The sequence below is a fragment of the Drosophila bipectinata genome, chromosome XL (assembly GCF_030179905.1).
Source record: "Drosophila bipectinata strain 14024-0381.07 chromosome XL, DbipHiC1v2, whole genome shotgun sequence".
Lineage (NCBI taxonomy): Eukaryota > Metazoa > Arthropoda > Insecta > Diptera > Drosophilidae > Drosophila > Drosophila bipectinata.
In genome coordinates, this window is record NC_091734.1 from 1,556,228 (window position 1) to 1,575,836 (window position 19,609).

At 37.8% G+C, this 19,609-nt stretch overlaps 4 protein-coding genes across 5 annotated transcripts; 2 read left to right on the top strand and 2 right to left on the bottom strand.

Moving 5' to 3' along the window:
* The first annotated feature begins 34 nt into the window (after positions 1-34).
* Arp6 (Actin-related protein 6) lies at positions 35-1,415 on the top strand. The gene is made up of 2 exons (XM_017233604.3): positions 35-681; positions 734-1,415. Exons 1-2 carry the CDS (start codon positions 103-105, stop codon positions 1,349-1,351), a joined length of 1,197 nt encoding a protein of 398 aa, XP_017089093.1. The 5' UTR covers positions 35-102; the 3' UTR covers positions 1,352-1,415.
* Positions 1,406-2,562, bottom strand: MagR (Iron-sulfur cluster assembly 1 homolog MagR). Of its 2 annotated transcripts, none has more exons than XM_017233608.3 (5): positions 2,361-2,562; positions 2,169-2,222; positions 2,018-2,093; positions 1,868-1,942; positions 1,406-1,811 (listed from the first exon to the last, which is right to left on the bottom strand). In XM_017233608.3, the coding sequence occupies exons 1-5, from the start codon at positions 2,442-2,444 to the stop codon at positions 1,708-1,710; spliced, it is 393 nt and encodes a 130-aa protein (XP_017089097.1). In that variant the 5' UTR covers positions 2,445-2,562; the 3' UTR covers positions 1,406-1,707. The 2 variants fall into 2 exon arrangements, with proteins under 2 accessions (XP_017089097.1, XP_017089096.1); XM_017233607.3 differs by having other exon boundaries at positions 1,868-1,945; positions 2,361-2,560.
* Positions 2,563-2,738: 176 nt separating this feature from the next.
* On the top strand, positions 2,739-3,446 carry LOC108120102 (uncharacterized). The gene is made up of 2 exons (XM_017233606.3): positions 2,739-3,019; positions 3,076-3,446. The coding sequence occupies exons 1-2, from the start codon at positions 2,837-2,839 to the stop codon at positions 3,391-3,393; spliced, it is 501 nt and encodes a 166-aa protein (XP_017089095.1). The 5' UTR covers positions 2,739-2,836; the 3' UTR covers positions 3,394-3,446.
* LOC108120101 (uncharacterized) lies at positions 3,414-4,545 on the bottom strand. Its single transcript, XM_017233605.3, has 2 exons — positions 3,943-4,545; positions 3,414-3,878 (listed from the first exon to the last, which is right to left on the bottom strand). The coding sequence occupies exons 1-2, from the start codon at positions 4,510-4,512 to the stop codon at positions 3,414-3,416; spliced, it is 1,035 nt and encodes a 344-aa protein (XP_017089094.2). The 5' UTR covers positions 4,513-4,545.
* Positions 4,546-19,609: the final 15,064 nt, after the last annotated feature.

The window sequence follows — 19,609 nt, forward strand, 5'->3', positions numbered from 1 at the left end:
GATATTTCTCATACTTTACCGTCTCTAACAGAGAACTTCCATCCCTAAAAGAAATCTTCAAGATTTTGTTTACCCGGAAAATGCAATAGAATTCAAGATATAATGGCCAACGCAGTGATGGTGCTAGACAACGGGGCACACACCGCCAAGGTGGGTCTAGCCAACCAGGATGAGCCTCAGGTGGTGCCAAACTGTATAATGAAGGCGAAGAGCGAGCGAAGGCGGGCGTTTGTCGGCAACCAAATCGACGAATGCCGGGACACATCTGCACTGTTTTACATCCTGGCCTTTCAACGCGGATACCTTCTCAACTGGGACACACAGAAGACCGTTTGGGACTATATATTCAGCAAGGAAGGCGTCGGTTGTACCCTGGAAAACCGTCAAATTGTGATCACGGAGCCGCAGATGAACTTCCAGGGCGTCCAGGAGGCGATGCTAGAGATGCTTTTTGAAGAGTACCGGGTGTCTGGAATGTACAAGACTACATCCGCCGATCTGGCCGCCTTCAACTACGTGGCAGACAGCGAAGATCGCACTACAATGCAGTCCCTCAACTGCATCATTATTGATGTCGGCTACAGTTTCACGCACATCGTTCCCTTCGTCCTGGGCCGGCGAGTCCTTGAAGGCATCCGACGCATCGATATGGGTGGCAAGGCTCTGACAAATCACCTCAAAGTATGTAGGGTTCTCTAATATGATGCCATTACTAATTTTCTTCTCTTTCCAGGAGCTGATTTCCTACCGACATCTGAACGTTATGGACGAAAGCCATGTTGTGAACCAAATCAAGGAGGATGTATGCTTTGTGGCCGAGGACTTTAAAGAGGCAATGCGTGTGCACACGAGCGAGGAAAAGAGGCGTGAGGTGTCCCTCGATTATGTGCTTCCGGACTTTACCACCGTTAAGAGGGGATACGTGCGGATACCGGGAAAGCCCCGCGACGACGAGGAGCAGCAGCAGATGGTTCCCCTGTGCAATGAGCGCTTCACTGTACCGGAACTCCTCTTCAATCCCTCAGACATAGGCGTCCCTCAGGTGGGCATTCCGGAGGCGGTGGCGGATTGCTTGAAGGCATGTCCTTGGGAAGCGCATCGAGATCTGTTACTTAACATCCTGATTGTGGGCGGCAGCGCACAGTTTCCGGGCTTTCTGCCGCGCCTGAAACGCGACTTGCGCGCATTGGTGCCCGACGATCTGGAAGTTTCCTTGATTTGCCCCGAAGATCCCGTGCGATATGCCTGGTATGGCGGCAAGGAAATTGCCACCAGCCCGAACTTTGATGACTTTGTTTACACGCGCGAAGACTATGAAGAGTACGGCGTACACGGAATCAATCAGCGATGAAAGATATGAAAGCGATGTAATCTTAAGTATCTTAAACTATTAAAACAGTATCTCTTGTCTAGAACGTTTCTTGTCTATTTATATTCTCGGCTAGGTCGCAGGTTGATGGGTGCCTAGCACTAAGCTTTGTACAACTAAAATTTAACTACAGAACACAACTTAAATATTTAGAATTCGCTTTTGGAGTACAATTTACACGGTTCTTGCCAACAGAAATGAGATACTAGATACTAAGCTGCTATCGCGATCTGATCTCCATATACGTATATATAACTGGATTTTGGTTAACATTAGGGGTCTGCGAGGCGGGTGCCGGCGAGCCGGGGCGGATCATCCTCCGTCTTCGTCGTCGGTGCTTACATGCTGAACGATTCGCCGCATCCGCAGGTGCCCTTGATGTTCGGATTGTTGAATACGAACTCGCTGGACAGCTTCGATTCCACAAAGTCCATCTCGGTGCCTGGAATGTTTTTGTTACATAACGGCGAGGGGTCTAAAAGGAAAATGTCGACTTACCCAGAAGGGAAAGTTGCGCCTTCTTGTCGATGAACACCTTGACCCCATCCTGGACCACCTCTTCGTCCAGCTTATCTGCTGGCGGATGCAAATGAAATAAAGGGAAATCTAAGCTCTCGGATACTTGGCCACCAAAACTGCTTGGCTTACCTTTCTGGCTGGCATAGTCCAGTGTGTAGGACAATCCATTGCATCCACGTTGCCGCACACCCACTTTCAAGCCAACCTGCCGGAGAGAAGTATTACGATTAGATAGACACGAGACACGGGCTCCACCCAGGAGCACAGGAGCTTAACATACCATATCTGGCTTGTCCTGGAGCAGAGTCTTGATGCGCTGGACCGCCGCGGGAGTCTGGAAAGATGTAAAAACAGAAACGTAAACAACGGGGGGGTAAATATCAATAGTAACATCTGATCGGGGCAGAAGGGACTGTTACTTCATCAACACGCGCCGATTTCACCACAGACTAGATTCCTTCGTGATGCTTACCAGGGTCAAAGCTGCACGTGTCGGGATCAGTTTGCGACCCTTGACAGCGCGCACCGTCGCTGTAGCCACCACTCGAGTCGCCATCGCCCGTTTCGATCGCTTTATGTAATTTGTTTTGCTCTGCAATTTCCCACGACTTGCGATTCGAAAATATGAACCTACAATGGTGATGGCACTGCTGCCGATATATCACGTGCAACTATCGGTCAGTCACTCTGGACTGCCACTTAAGAATAATACAATTTTTATATGCTTTAGGTCTTTAAAACTGTTAAAAATAAAAGCAGGAAACTAGTAACCTTTTGACTTCAGGGTTTTATGACAGAAAAATCAAAGACCAAATCAGTATTTTGGAATTTGACATTTCATTGCTGTCACTGGCTAGAGAGAAAAGTTCACATCACTAATCAAAATTGAGTTTCACACAGATGACCGGAATTCCGTAATATTTTAAAATATTTTAGAAATTTAACAAAATGAGCAATCTGAAGCAAATGTACAAAATCCTCCCTGGCCTAGCCAGGCGGGCAATAACCACAGGGACATTGAGAACCCAAGTACCACAACTGCGGCTCCCGCAACTGATGCGCCAAGCTACCAAAACAAACTCAGCTGTTTCCAAATGCATGTTCAGAAGCATCCACACCACCCCGAAAGTGGTAAGTCTTTAGAAGCCATGTTTTTATAAAAAATAATACAAATGAGCAACATTTAGGATACTGCGGAGAACACGGCCGAGGGCAGCATTCCGCTGGTGGATCTTCAGTCCAAGTTGACATTGGTCTACACCTGTAAGGTGTGCGACAAGCGCAATTTGAAGACCATTTCCAAGGTGGCCTACGAAAAAGGGGTCGTTATTGTGAAGTGTGACGGCTGCTCCAAGCATCATCTTATAGCCGACAACCTGAAGTGGTTCTCAGATCTCAACGGGAAGCGCAACGTTGAGGAGATACTGGAGGAGAAGGGCGAAAAAGTTTATCGGCTGTCCTTATCCACCGATAATGTTGAGTTCCTTCCCAAACCAGAAGCTTAAATTATAATTACTGTTTTGTTTTAACTATAAACGAATGCGGCTTTACTGAGCAACTGCGTCATTTGGTGGGTGGTGGCTGGCGGCAAAGCAGTGACTAGCTGCTGGTGGTATTTCTGGCGGCATGGAGATTGGGGTCCCAGCATCAGATGCGTCAAAAACGTGGCTTCGTCAATGGGAAATTTTGTGTCGATGGCAGGGCCATTGGGAGTCATTTCCATATCCTCCAGGTCGAAATGGGGCAAGTATCGCTTCCAATAGCTAGTGAGGAATGTAATTAAGCACCCGGCCAATCGGATATGGTCCAGGCAGGCATAGAATCGTAACTCGTTGGCGGGTTTTGCCACAAAATCGTAGACGTGATGCAGGAAACTAGAGCAGACGGGGGATTTACCTTCCGCCAGGGTGTCAGAGATCATGTGGCTTAGCAGCAGACAATCTGGATGTATGCTACTGTCCCGGGGCTCTTGGTAAAGATGTAACCATACCTGGAATGGAGATAAAGAGACCTATGGATACTTTTACATGAGAAACTCTTAAAACGGAACCAACCGGAAATCCAACAAGGTCCATGGACCTCTCCAAAGCTGTTTGGATGCTCTCCAGACTAGACAGTCGGCAAATCCGCTTCACCAGGAGGCGCATCTGCTGCAGATCGGGATGAACAATGTCTGCTAACGACACAGCGTCCGATTGCCTAATCTCGGACCAATCCAACTCTCGGATGGCTGCCCAATCGGGCTGAATCTCGGACAGGGGTTTCTGTATAAAATGAAGTAGCGGAGCCTGTAACTCCCCCTTTCGAGTGTTCACAATTCCCGAGCAGAGATCTCGAATGTATTGCCTCCGTCCAGCCGAAGTGGAGCATTTTTCAAAAAACAAATGGGAATCAATCCGATCCGCCAGGGGCTCTCCAAAGCGCTCGAAACACTCGAACAGGTACACCAAAGCCTTCAGCATAGTCTCGATCAGTGATTGGGTGAGCCTGAGGCGTCTGTTCTGTGACCGCATCTCCTCCTGACAGGATCGCAGCCAGGTCAGAAGTTTCATGCAGTGTGGAGCCACATCCTCCATGCCTGTGGAGCTATTTATTGCCAATTCCTTTCGGATAAACAAATCCATCTTAGCTTCTAAAAAAAAATCAAAACAAACACAAGAAGGCTGCCAAGCTGTTTTTATATTCAAAAATGGTACTGCCAATTATCTACACGATCACAGATCGATAAGTATTATCTTTCTGACAACGAAGTATTTTTAAAAAAATTATAATCTTTGATTTGTGATTTCATCACTGTATAGATCTTTATTATATAAAAGATAATCTACATCCTGTAATTAATCATAATTTAACAAACATCGATATCAAGTCACGGTTTGATGAAGATCGATCTGGAACACATTAAAACAGAAATGTTATGGTAAGAACTTAATCCAAATCAAAAATTGGATGAAAATTGGCAAATATATTCACGAAGTAGTCCTCCGCACATGATTATCCAGCATTTGGAGAAGGAATCCATCATAAATTTATGAAGAATATTGATATCAAATCACGGTATCGGGTTTTGACACAGCCCGATGTAGAATTCCAAAACATTGATTAAAAGACATTCCGATTGAGAATCGGATGAAAATTGGCAAAGATATAGTCTTAGGAGTAGTCCAGATATGAATATCTACCATTATGGTAGATATTTTTTCATCGGAAAAATATGAAAAATTCGAAGTCAAAGTCACTGTAGAATGTTTGGATGCAGATCGACGTAGAATGCAAAAACATTGATTAAAAGACATTCCGATTGAGAATCGGATGAAAATTGGCAAAGATATAGTCATAGGAGTAGTCCAGATATGAATATCTACCATTTTGCAGGGAATCCATCGGAAAAATATGAAAAATTCGAAGTCAAAGTCACTGTAGAATGTTTGGATGCAGATCGACGTAGAATGCAAAAACATTGATTAAAAGACATTCCGATTGAGAATCAGAGGAAAATTGGCAAAGATATAGTCTAAGGAGTAGTCCAGATATGAATATCTACCATTTTGCAGGGAATCCATCGGAAAAATATGAAAAATTCGAAGTCAAAGTCACTGTAGAATGTTTGGATGCAGATCGACGTAGAATGCAAAAACATTGATTAAAAGACATTCCGATTGAGAATCAGAGGAAAATTGGCAAAGATATAGTCTAAGGAGTAGTCCAGATATGAATATCTACCATTTTGCAGGGAATCCATCGGAAAAATATGAAAAATTCGAAGTCAAAGTCACTGTAGAATGTTCGGATGCAAATCGATGTAGAATGCAAAAACATTGATTAAAAGACATTCCGATTGAGAATCGGATGGAAATTGGCAAAAATATAGTCTTAGGAGTAGTCCAGATATGAATATCTACCATTTTGCAGGGAATCCATCGGAAAAATATGAAAAATTCGAAGTCAAAGTCACTGTAGAATGTTTGGATGCAGATCGACGTAGAATGCAAAAACATTGATTAAAAGACATTCCGATTGAGAATCGGATGAAAATTGGCAAAGATATAGTCTTAGGAGTAGTCCAGATATGAATATCTACCATTTCGCAGGGAATCCATCGGAAAAATATGAAAAATTCGAAGTCAAAGTCACTGTAGAATATTTGGATGCAGATCGACGTAGAATGCAAAAACATTGATTAAAAGACATTCCGATTGAGAATCGGATGAAAATTGGCAAAGATATAGTCATAGGAGTAGTCCAGATATGAATATCTACCATTTTGCAGGGAACCTATCGGAAAAATATGAAAAATTCGAAGTCAAAGTCACTGTAGAATGTTCGGATGCAAATCGATGTAGAATGCAAAAACATTGATTAAAAGACATTCCGATGGAGAATCGGATGGAAATTGGCAAAAATATAGTCTTAGGAGTAGTCCAGATATGAATATCTACCATTTTGCAGGGAATCCATCGGAAAAATATGAAAAATTCGAAGTCAAAGTCACTGTAGAATGTTTGGATGCAAATCGATGTAGAATGCAAAAACATTGATTAAAAGACATTCCGATTGAGATTCGGATGAAAATTGGCAAAGATATAGTCTTAGGAGTAGTCCAGATATGAATATCTACCATTTTGCAGGGAACCTATCGGAAAAATATGAAAAATTCGAAGTCAAAGTCACTGTAGAATGTTTGGATGCAGATCGACGTAGAATGCAAAAACATTGATTAAAAGACATTCCGATTGAGACTCGGATGAAAATTGGCAAAGATATAGTCATAGGAGTAGTCCAGATATGAATATCTACCATTTTGCAGGGAACCTATCGGAAAAATATGAAAAATTCGAAGTCAAAGTCACTGTAGAATGTTCGGATGCAAATCGATGTAGAATGCAAAAACATTGATTAAAAGACATTCCGATGGAGAATCGGATGGAAATTGGCAAAAATATAGTCTTAGGAGTAGTCCAGATATGAAAATCCTGCATTTTGCAGGGAACCTATCGGAAAAATATGAAAAATTCGAAGTCAAAGTCACTGTAGAATGTTTGGATGCAGATCGACGTAGAATGCAAAAACATTGATTAAAAGACATTCCGATTGAGAATCGGATGAAAATTGGCAAAGATATAGTCTTAGGAGTAGTCCAGATATGAATATCTACCATTTCGCAGGGAATCCATCGGAAAAATATGAAAAATTCGAAGTCAAAGTCACTGTAGAATGTTTGGATGCAAATCGATGTAGAATGCAAAAACATTGATTAAAAGACATTCCGATTGAGATTCGGATGAAAATTGGCAAAGATATAGTCTTAGGAGTAGTCCAGATATGAATATCTACCATTTTGCAGGGAACCTATCGGAAAAATATGAAAAATTCGAAGTCAAAGTCACTGTAGAATGTTTGGATGCAGATCGACGTAGAATGCAAAAACATTGATTAAAAGACATTCCGATTGAGAATCGGATGAAAATTGGCAAAGATATAGTCTTAGGAGTAGTTCAGATATGAATATCTACCATTTTGCAGGGAATCCATCGAAAAAATAAGAAAAATTCGAAGTCAAAGTCACTGTAGAATGTTTGGATGCAGATCGACGTAGAATGCAAAAACATTGATTAAAAGACATTCCGATTGAGAATCGGATGAAAATTGGCAAAGATATAGTCTTAGGAGTAGTCCAGATATGAATATCTACCATTTCGCAGGGAATCCATCGGAAAAATATGAAAAATTCGAAGTCAAAGTCACTGTAGAATGTTTGGATGCAGATCGACGTAGAATGCAAAAACATTGATTAAAAGACATTCCGATTGAGAATCGGATGGAAATTGGAAAAAATATAGTCTTAGGAGTAGTCCAGATATGAAAATCCTGCATTTTGCAGGGAACCTATCGGAAAAATATGAAAAATTCGAAGTCAAAGTCACTGTAGAATGTTTGGATGCAGATCGACGTAGAATGCAAAAACATTGATTAAAACACATTCCGATTGAGAATCGGATGAAAATTGGCAAAGATATAGTCTTAGGAGTAGTTCAGATATGAATATCTACCATTTTGCAGGGAATCCATCGGAAAAATATGAAAAATTCGAAGTCAAAGTCACTGTAGAATGTTTGGATGCAGATCGACGTAGAATGCAAAAACATTGATTAAAAGACACTCCGATTGAGAATCGGATGAAAATTGGCAAAGATATAGTCATAGGAGTAGTCCAGATATGAATATCCTGCATTTTTCAGGGAACCTAACGGAAAAATATGAAAAATTCGAAGTCAAAGTCACTGTAGAATGTTTGGATGCAGCTCGACGTAGAATGCAAAAACATTGATTAAAACACATTCCGATTGAGAATCGGATGAAAATTGGCAAAGATATAGTCTTAGGAGTAGTTCAGATATGAATATCTACCATTTTGCAGGGAATCCATCGGAAAAATATGAAAAATTCGAAGTCAAAGTCACTGTAGAATGTTTGGATGCAGATCGACGTAGAATGCAAAAACATTGATTAAAAGACATTCCGATTGAGAATCAGAGGAAAATTGGCAAAGATATAGTCTAAGGAGTAGTCCAGATATGAATATCTACCATTTTGCAGGGAATCCATCGGAAAAATATGAAAAATTCGAAGTCAAAGTCACTGTAGAATGTTTGGATGCAGATCGACGTAGAATGCAAAAACATTGATTAAAAGACATTCCGATTGAGAATCGGATGAAAATTGGCAAAGATATAGTCTTAGGAGTAGTCCAGATATGAATATCTACCATTTTGCAGGGAATCCATCGGAAAAATATGAAAAATTCGAAGTCAAAGTCACTGTAGAATGTTTGGATGCAGATCGACGTAGAATGCAAAAACATTGATTAAAAGACATTCCGATTGAGAATCAGAGGAAAATTGGCAAAGATATAGTCTAAGGAGTAGTCCAGATATGAATATCTACCATTTTGCAGGGAATCCATCGGAAAAATATGAAAAATTCGAAGTCAAAGTCACTGTAGAATGTTCGGATGCAAATCGATGTAGAATGCAAAAACATTGATTAAAAGACATTCCGATTGAGAATCGGATGGAAATTGACAAAAATATAGTCTTAGGAGTAGTCCAGATATGAATATCTACCATTTTGCAGGGAATCCATCGGAAAAATATGAAAAATTCGAAGTCAAAGTCACTGTAGAATGTTTGGATGCAGATCGACGTAGAATGCAAAAACATTGATTAAAAGACATTCCGATTGAGAATCGGATGAAAATTGGCAAAGATATAGTCTTAGGAGTAGTCCAGATATGAATATCTACCATTTCGCAGGGAATCCATCGGAAAAATATGAAAAATTCGAAGTCAAAGTCACTGTAGAATATTTGGATGCAGATCGACGTAGAATGCAAAAACATTGATTAAAAGACATTCCGATTGAGAATCGGATGAAAATTGGCAAAGATATAGTCATAGGAGTAGTCCAGATATGAATATCTACCATTTTGCAGGGAACCTATCGGAAAAATATGAAAAATTCGAAGTCAAAGTCACTGTAGAATGTTCGGATGCAAATCGATGTAGAATGCAAAAACATTGATTAAAAGACATTCCGATGGAGAATCGGATGGAAATTGGCAAAAATATAGTCTTAGGAGTAGTCCAGATATGAATATCTACCATTTTGCAGGGAATCCATCGGAAAAATATGAAAAATTCGAAGTCAAAGTCACTGTAGAATGTTTGGATGCAAATCGATGTAGAATGCAAAAACATTGATTAAAAGACATTCCGATTGAGATTCGGATGAAAATTGGCAAAGATATAGTCTTAGGAGTAGTCCAGATATGAATATCTACCATTTTGCAGGGAACCTATCGGAAAAATATGAAAAATTCGAAGTCAAAGTCACTGTAGAATGTTTGGATGCAGATCGACGTAGAATGCAAAAACATTGATTAAAAGACATTCCGATTGAGACTCGGATGAAAATTGGCAAAGATATAGTCATAGGAGTAGTCCAGATATGAATATCTACCATTTTGCAGGGAACCTATCGGAAAAATATGAAAAATTCGAAGTCAAAGTCACTGTAGAATGTTCGGATGCAAATCGATGTAGAATGCAAAAACATTGATTAAAAGACATTCCGATGGAGAATCGGATGGAAATTGGCAAAAATATAGTCTTAGGAGTAGTCCAGATATGAAAATCCTGCATTTTGCAGGGAACCTATCGGAAAAATATGAAAAATTCGAAGTCAAAGTCACTGTAGAATGTTTGGATGCAGCTCGACGTAGAATGCAAAAACATTGATTAAAAGACATTCCGATTGAGAATCAGATGAAAATTGGCAAAGATATAGTCTTAGGAGTAGTCCAGATATGAATATTTACCATTTCGCAGGGAATCCATCGGAAAAATATGAAAAATTCGAAGTCAAAGTCACTGTAGAATGTTTGGATGCAAATCGATGTAGAATGCAAAAACATTGATTAAAAGACATTCCGATTGAGATTCGGATGAAAATTGGCAAAGATATAGTCTTAGGAGTAGTCCAGATATGAATATCTACCATTTTGCAGGGAACCTATCGGAAAAATATGAAAAATTCGAAGTCAAAGTCACTGTAGAATGTTTGGATGCAGATCGACGTAGAATGCAAAAACATTGATTAAAAGACATTCCGATTGAGAATCGGATGAAAATTGGCAAAGATATAGTCTTAGGAGTAGTTCAGATATGAATATCTACCATTTTGCAGGGAATCCATCGAAAAAATAAGAAAAATTCGAAGTCAAAGTCACTGTAGAATGTTTGGATGCAGATCGACGTAGAATGCAAAAACATTGATTAAAAGACATTCCGATTGAGAATCGGATGAAAATTGGCAAAGATATAGTCTTAGGAGTAGTCCAGATATGAATATCTACCATTTCGCAGGGAATCCATCGGAAAAATATGAAAAATTCGAAGTCAAAGTCACTGTAGAATGTTTGGATGCAGATCGACGTAGAATGCAAAAACATTGATTAAAAGACATTCCGATTGAGACTCGGATGAAAATTGGCAAAGATATAGTCATAGGAGTAGTCCAGATATGAATATCTACCATTTTGCAGGGAACCTATCGGAAAAATATGAAAAATTCGAAGTCAAAGTCACTGTAGAATGTTCGGATGCAAATCGATGTAGAATGCAAAAACATTGATTAAAAGACATTCCGATTGAGAATCGGATGGAAATTGGCAAAAATATAGTCTTAGGAGTAGTCCAGATATGAAAATCCTGCATTTTGCAGGGAATCCATCGGAAAAATATGAAAAATTCGAAGTCAAAGTCACTGTAGAATGTTTGGATGCAGATCGACGTAGAATGCAAAAACATTGATTAAAAGACATTCCGATTGAGAATCAGAGGAAAATTGGCAAAGATATAGTCTAAGGAGTAGTCCAGATATGAATATCTACCATTTTGCAGGGAATCCATCGGAAAAATATGAAAAATTCGAAGTCAAAGTCACTGTAGAATGTTCGGATGCAAATCGATGTAGAATGCAAAAACATTGATTAAAAGACATTCCGATTGAGAATCGGATGGAAATTGGCAAAAATATAGTCTTAGGAGTAGTCCAGATATGAATATCTACCATTTTGCAGGGAATCCATCGGAAAAATATGAAAAATTCGAAGTCAAAGTCACTGTAGAATGTTTGGATGCAGATCGACGTAGAATGCAAAAACATTGATTAAAAGACATTCCGATTGAGAATCGGATGAAAATTGGCAAAGATATAGTCTTAGGAGTAGTCCAGATATGAATATCTACCATTTCGCAGGGAATCCATCGGAAAAATATGAAAAATTCGAAGTCAAAGTCACTGTAGAATATTTGGATGCAGATCGACGTAGAATGCAAAAACATTGATTAAAAGACATTCCGATTGAGAATCGGATGAAAATTGGCAAAGATATAGTCATAGGAGTAGTCCAGATATGAATATCTACCATTTTGCAGGGAACCTATCGGAAAAATATGAAAAATTCGAAGTCAAAGTCACTGTAGAATGTTCGGATGCAAATCGATGTAGAATGCAAAAACATTGATTAAAAGACATTCCGATGGAGAATCGGATGGAAATTGGCAAAAATATAGTCTTAGGAGTAGTCCAGATATGAATATCTACCATTTTGCAGGGAACCTATCGGAAAAATATGAAAAATTCGAAGTCAAAGTCACTGTAGAATGTTCGGATGCAAATCGATGTAGAATGCAAAAACATTGATTAAAAGACATTCCGATGGAGAATCGGATGGAAATTGGCAAAAATATAGTCTTAGGAGTAGTCCAGATATGAAAATCCTGCATTTTGCAGGGAACCTATCGGAAAAATATGAAAAATTCGAAGTCAAAGTCACTGTAGAATGTTTGGATGCAGCTCGACGTAGAATGCAAAAACATTGATTAAAAGACATTCCGATTGAGAATCAGATGAAAATTGGCAAAGATATAGTCTTAGGAGTAGTCCAGATATGAATATTTACCATTTCGCAGGGAATCCATCGGAAAAATATGAAAAATTCGAAGTCAAAGTCACTGTAGAATGTTTGGATGCAAATCGATGTAGAATGCAAAAACATTGATTAAAAGACATTCCGATTGAGATTCGGATGAAAATTGGCAAAGATATAGTCTTAGGAGTAGTCCAGATATGAATATCTACCATTTTGCAGGGAACCTATCGGAAAAATATGAAAAATTCGAAGTCAAAGTCACTGTAGAATGTTTGGATGCAGATCGACGTAGAATGCAAAAACATTGATTAAAAGACATTCCGATTGAGAATCGGATGAAAATTGGCAAAGATATAGTCTTAGGAGTAGTTCAGATATGAATATCTACCATTTTGCAGGGAATCCATCGAAAAAATAAGAAAAATTCGAAGTCAAAGTCACTGTAGAATGTTTGGATGCAGATCGACGTAGAATGCAAAAACATTGATTAAAAGACATTCCGATTGAGAATCGGATGAAAATTGGCAAAGATATAGTCTTAGGAGTAGTCCAGATATGAATATCTACCATTTCGCAGGGAATCCATCGGAAAAATATGAAAAATTCGAAGTCAAAGTCACTGTAGAATGTTTGGATGCAGATCGACGTAGAATGCAAAAACATTGATTAAAAGACATTCCGATTGAGACTCGGATGAAAATTGGCAAAGATATAGTCATAGGAGTAGTCCAGATATGAATATCTACCATTTTTCAGGGAACCTATCGGAAAAATATGAAAAATTCGAAGTCAAAGTCACTGTAGAATGTTCGGATGCAAATCGATGTAGAATGCAAAAACATTGATTAAAAGACATTCCGATTGAGAATCGGATGGAAATTGGAAAAAATATAGTCTTAGGAGTAGTCCAGATATGAAAATCCTGCATTTTGCAGGGAACCTATCGGAAAAATATGAAAAATTCGAAGTCAAAGTCACTGTAGAATGTTTGGATGCAGATCGACGTAGAATGCAAAAACATTGATTAAAACACATTCCGATTGAGAATCGGATGAAAATTGGCAAAGATATAGTCTTAGGAGTAGTTCAGATATGAATATCTACCATTTTGCAGGGAATCCATCGGAAAAATATGAAAAATTCGAAGTCAAAGTCACTGTAGAATGTTTGGATGCAGATCGACGTAGAATGCAAAAACATTGATTAAAAGACACTCCGATTGAGAATCGGATGAAAATTGGCAAAGATATAGTCATAGGAGTAGTCCAGATATGAATATCCTGCATTTTTCAGGGAACCTAACGGAAAAATATGAAAAATTCGAAGTCAAAGTCACTGTAGAATGTTTGGATGCAGCTCGACGTAGAATGCAAAAACATTGATTAAAACACATTCCGATTGAGAATCGGATGAAAATTGGCAAAGATATAGTCTTAGGAGTAGTTCAGATATGAATATCTACCATTTTGCAGGGAATCCATCGGAAAAATATGAAAAATTCGAAGTCAAAGTCACTGTAGAATGTTTGGATGCAGATCGACGTAGAATGCAAAAACATTGATTAAAAGACATTCCGATTGAGAATCAGAGGAAAATTGGCAAAGATATAGTCTAAGGAGTAGTCCAGATATGAATATCTACCATTTTGCAGGGAATCCATCGGAAAAATATGAAAAATTCGAAGTCAAAGTCACTGTAGAATGTTTGGATGCAGATCGACGTAGAATGCAAAAACATTGATTAAAAGACATTCCGATTGAGAATCGGATGAAAATTGGCAAAGATATAGTCTTAGGAGTAGTCCAGATATGAATATCTACCATTTTGCAGGGAATCCATCGGAAAAATATGAAAAATTCGAAGTCAAAGTCACTGTAGAATGTTTGGATGCAGATCGACGTAGAATGCAAAAACATTGATTAAAAGACATTCCGATTGAGAATCAGAGGAAAATTGGCAAAGATATAGTCTAAGGAGTAGTCCAGATATGAATATCTACCATTTTGCAGGGAATCCATCGGAAAAATATGAAAAATTCGAAGTCAAAGTCACTGTAGAATGTTTGGATGCAGATCGACGTAGAATGCAAAAACATTGATTAAAAGACATTCCGATTGAGAATCGGATGAAAATTGGCAAAGATATAGTCTTAGGAGTAGTCCAGATATGAATATCTACCATTTCGCAGGGAATCCATCGGAAAAATATGAAAAATTCGAAGTCAAAGTCACTGTAGAATATTTGGATGCAGATCGACGTAGAATGCAAAAACATTGATTAAAAGACATTCCGATTGAGAATCAGAGGAAAATTGGCAAAGATATAGTCTAAGGAGTAGTCCAGATATGAATATCTACCATTTTGCAGGGAATCCATCGGAAAAATATGAAAAATTCGAAGTCAAAGTCACTGTAGAATGTTTGGATGCAGATCGACGTAGAATGCAAAAACATTGATTAAAAGACATTCCGATTGAGAATCGGATGAAAATTGGCAAAGATATAGTCTTAGGAGTAGTCCAGATATGAATATCTACCATTTTGCAGGGAATCCATCGGAAAAATATGAAAAATTCGAAGTCAAAGTCACTGTAGAATGTTTGGATGCAGATCGACGTAGAATGCAAAAACATTGATTAAAAGACATTCCGATTGAGAATCAGAGGAAAATTGGCAAAGATATAGTCTAAGGAGTAGTCCAGATATGAATATCTACCATTTTGCAGGGAATCCATCGGAAAAATATGAAAAATTCGAAGTCAAAGTCACTGTAGAATGTTTGGATGCAGATCGACGTAGAATGCAAAAACATTGATTAAAAGACATTCCGATTGAGAATCGGATGAAAATTGGCAAAGATATAGTCTTAGGAGTAGTCCAGATATGAATATCTACCATTTCGCAGGGAATCCATCGGAAAAATATGAAAAATTCGAAGTCAAAGTCACTGTAGAATATTTGGATGCAGATCGACGTAGAATGCAAAAACATTGATTAAAAGACATTCCGATTGAGAATCGGATGAAAATTGGCAAAGATATAGTCATAGGAGTAGTCCAGATATGAATATCTACCATTTTGCAGGGAACCTATCGGAAAAATATGAAAAATTCGAAGTCAAAGTCACTGTAGAATGTTCGGATGCAAATCGATGTAGAATGCAAAAACATTGATTAAAAGACATTCCGATGGAGAATCGGATGGAAATTGGCAAAAATATAGTCTTAGGAGTAGTCCAGATATGAATATCTACCATTTTGCAGGGAATCCATCGGAAAAATATGAAAAATTCGAAGTCAAAGTCACTGTAGAATGTTTGGATGCAAATCGATGTAGAATGCAAAAACATTGATTAAAAGACATTCCGATTGAGATTCGGATGAAAATTGGCAAAGATATAGTCTTAGGAGTAGTCCAGATATGAATATCTACCATTTTGCAGGGAACCTATCGGAAAAATATGAAAAATTCGAAGTCAAAGTCACTGTAGAATGTTTGGATGCAGATCGACGTAGAATGCAAAAACATTGATTAAAAGACATTCCGATTGAGACTCGGATGAAAATTGGCAAAGATATAGTCATAGGAGTAGTCCAGATATGAATATCTACCATTTTGCAGGGAACCTATCGGAAAAATATGAAAAATTCGAAGTCAAAGTCACTGTAGAATGTTCGGATGCAAATCGATGTAGAATGCAAAAACATTGATTAAAAGACATTCCGATGGAGAATCGGATGGAAATTGGCAAAAATATAGTCTTAGGAGTAGTCCAGATATGAAAATCCTGCATTTTGCAGGGAACCTATCGGAAAAATATGAAAAATTCGAAGTCAAAGTCACTGTAGAATGTTTGGATGCAGCTCGACGTAGAATGCAAAAACATTGATTAAAAGACATTCCGATTGAGAATCAGATGAAAATTGGCAAAGATATAGTCTTAGGAGTAGTCCAGATATGAATATTTACCATTTCGCAGGGAATCCATCGGAAAAATATGAAAAATTCGAAGTCAAAGTCACTGTAGAATGTTTGGATGCAAATCGATGTAGAATGCAAAAACATTGATTAAAAGACATTCCGATTGAGATTCGGATGAAAATTGGCAAAGATATAGTCTTAGGAGTAGTCCAGATATGAATATCTACCATTTTGCAGGGAACCTATCGGAAAAATATGAAAAATTCGAAGTCAAAGTCACTGTAGAATGTTTGGATGCAGATCGACGTAGAATGCAAAAACATTGATTAAAAGACATTCCGATTGAGAATCGGATGAAAATTGGCAAAGATATAGTCTTAGGAGTAGTTCAGATATGAATATCTACCATTTTGCAGGGAATCCATCGAAAAAATAAGAAAAATTCGAAGTCAAAGTCACTGTAGAATGTTTGGATGCAGATCGACGTAGAATGCAAAAACATTGATTAAAAGACATTCCGATTGAGAATCGGATGAAAATTGGCAAAGATATAGTCTTAGGAGTAGTCCAGATATGAATATCTACCATTTCGCAGGGAATCCATCGGAAAAATATGAAAAATTCGAAGTCAAAGTCACTGTAGAATGTTTGGATGCAGATCGACGTAGAATGCAAAAACATTGATTAAAAGACATTCCGATTGAGACTCGGATGAAAATTGGCAAAGATATAGTCATAGGAGTAGTCCAGATATGAATATCTACCATTTTGCAGGGAACCTATCGGAAAAATATGAAAAATTCGAAGTCAAAGTCACTGTAGAATGTTCGGATGCAAATCGATGTAGAATGCAAAAACATTGATTAAAAGACATTCCGATTGAGAATCGGATGGAAATTGGCAAAAATATAGTCTTAGGAGTAGTCCAGATATGAAAATCCTGCATTTTGCAGGGAACCTATCGGAAAAATATGAAAAATTCGAAGTCAAAGTCACTGTAGAATGTTTGGATGCAGATCGACGTAGAATGCAAAAACATTGATTAAAACACATTCCGATTGAGAATCGGATGAAAATTGGCAAAGATATAGTCTTAGGAGTAGTTCAGATATGAATATCTACCATTTTGCAGGGAATCCATCGGAAAAATATGAAAAATTCGAAGTCAAAGTCACTGTAGAATGTTTGGATGCAGATCGACGTAGAATGCAAAAACATTGATTAAAAGACACTCCGATTGAGAATCGGATGAAAATTGGCAAAGATATAGTCATAGGAGTAGTCCAGATATGAATATCCTGCATTTTTCAGGGAACCTAACGGAAAAATATGAAAAATTCGAAGTCAAAGTCACTGTAGAATGTTTGGATGCAGCTCGACGTAGAATGCAAAAACATTGATTAAAACACATTCCGATTGAGAATCGGATGAAAATTGGCAAAGATATAGTCTTAGGAGTAGTTCAGATATGAATATCTACCATTTTGCAGGGAATCCATCGAAAAAATAAGAAAAATTCGAAGTCAAAGTCACTGTAGAATGTTTGGATGCAGATCGACGTAGAATGCAAAAACATTGATTAAAAGACATTCCGATTGAGAATCGGATGAAAATTGGCAAAGATATAGTCTTAGGAGTAGTCCAGATATGAATATCTACCATTTCGCAGGGAATCCATCGGAAAAATATGAAAAATTCGAAGTCAAAGTCACTGTAGAATGTTTGGATGCAAATCGATGTAGAATGCAAAAACATTGATTAAAAGACATTCCGATTGAGAATCGGATGAAAATTGGCAAAGATATAGTCTTAGGAGTAGTTCAGATATGAATATCTACCATTTTGCAGGGAACCTATCGGAAAAATATGAAAAATTCGAAGTCAAAGTCACTGTAGAATGTTTGGATGCAGCTCGACGTAGAATGCAAAAACATTGATTAAAAGACATTCCGATTGAGAATCGGATAAAAATTGGCAAAGATATAGTCTTGGGAATAGTCCAGATATGAATATCTACCATTTTGGAGGGAATCCATCGGAAAAATATGAAAAATTCGAAGTCAAAGTCACTGTAGAATGTTTGGATGCAGATCGACGTAGAATGCAAAAACATTGATTAAAAGACATTCCGATTGAGAATCGGATGAAAATTGGCAAAGATATAGTCTTAGGAGTAGTCCAGATATGAATATCCAGCATTATGCAGGGAACCTATCGGAAAAATATGAAAAATTCGAAGTCAAAGTCACTGTAGAATGTTTGGATGCAGATCGACGTAGAATGCAAAAACATTGATTAAAAGACATTCCGATTGAGAATCGGATGAAAATTGGCAAAGATATAGTCTTAGGAGTAGTCCAGATATGAATACCTACCATTTTGCAGGGAATCCATTGGAAAAATATGAAAAGTAGGAAGTCGAAAATATCGACATGAGTCACGGCTTCAGTCACGGTATATGATTTTTATCGATAAGTCTGGCCGTTGTTTGTTTTCTGTTTTCCAAAATATTGTTTTCGAAAAAGAGCCTTCAATCTTCAAGAATATTTAAATGTAAACTAAATCCTTGCTTGAGAATTAAATGAAGAATATTTCTCCCTTTAAAAAAAGTATATCTTCCAATAAGATACTCAATAATACCCTTAAATTCAATAAAATCTTTGTATATGAGTCCTAAAAAGTATAGAAAAGAACAAAAACGATTTTCCAAAAGTGTATTGTGATAAATGAGCTTACTCTTACTTTATTCCACACACACACTCTCTTTAAGCTACATCCGGGGCTCATTAGTCAAAAAGGTAAACATAAAATGAATAACATAGGGACTTATATTCTCGCTTACATCGAAATACAATAATCTGCTTGAATCAGCTCCTCTCTGTCCGATCCCCCCAACCATCCATCGATCGATCGATCTGCCAGGCCAGGTATTATCTTCGATTCGATTCAAGAAACAAGAAACCAAATCTTAAATCTGTGTGCTTATATCCCGATTATATATAATCTATATTTAATCCTTTTGCTATGCTCTTTGCTCTTTCATTTATAATTTATCGTATGTTTTGTTTAGTTTCGTGTTTTGTAAATAAAAAGTAGATCGAATTGTGTATTTATTTATTTATATAAATCGTTTTTCTTTGTTATAATGGGAAATGTGCAAATCGACAGTGGTAGGCTTCCAAAAAAAAAATCAAAATCAAAATTAATACAAAGGATGGAGTTTCTGTACGCCGATAATTTTTTTCTTTTTTTTTTTTAAATTAAATATGCATTAAATTAAATTTTCGCGTTAATCAGTTTTCGTTT

Bases quoted from the DNA above. Each gene is read 5' to 3' on its own strand.
- Arp6 (XM_017233604.3), top strand. From the start codon at position 103: ATGGCCAACGCAGTGATGGTGCTAGACAACGGGGCACACACCGCCAAG. The intron at 682-733 runs GTATGTAGGGTT...TTCTCTTTCCAG, and splicing joins CTCTGACAAATCACCTCAAA to GAGCTGATTTCCTACCGACA.
- MagR (XM_017233607.3), bottom strand. From the start codon at position 2,444: ATGGCGACTCGAGTGGTGGCTACAGCGACGGTGCGCGCTGTCAAGGGT. The intron at 2,094-2,168 runs GTATGTTAAGCT...TCTCTCCGGCAG, and splicing joins TCCAGGACAAGCCAGATATG to GTTGGCTTGAAAGTGGGTGT. The intron at 1,946-2,017 runs GTAAGCCAAGCA...TGCATCCGCCAG, and splicing joins GGACTATGCCAGCCAGAAAG to CAGATAAGCTGGACGAAGAG.
- LOC108120102 (XM_017233606.3), top strand. From the start codon at position 2,837: ATGAGCAATCTGAAGCAAATGTACAAAATCCTCCCTGGCCTAGCCAGG. The intron at 3,020-3,075 runs GTAAGTCTTTAG...AGCAACATTTAG, and splicing joins TCCACACCACCCCGAAAGTG to GATACTGCGGAGAACACGGC.
- LOC108120101 (XM_017233605.3), bottom strand. From the start codon at position 4,512: ATGGATTTGTTTATCCGAAAGGAATTGGCAATAAATAGCTCCACAGGC. The intron at 3,879-3,942 runs GTTGGTTCCGTT...TCTCCATTCCAG, and splicing joins TGGACCTTGTTGGATTTCCG to GTATGGTTACATCTTTACCA.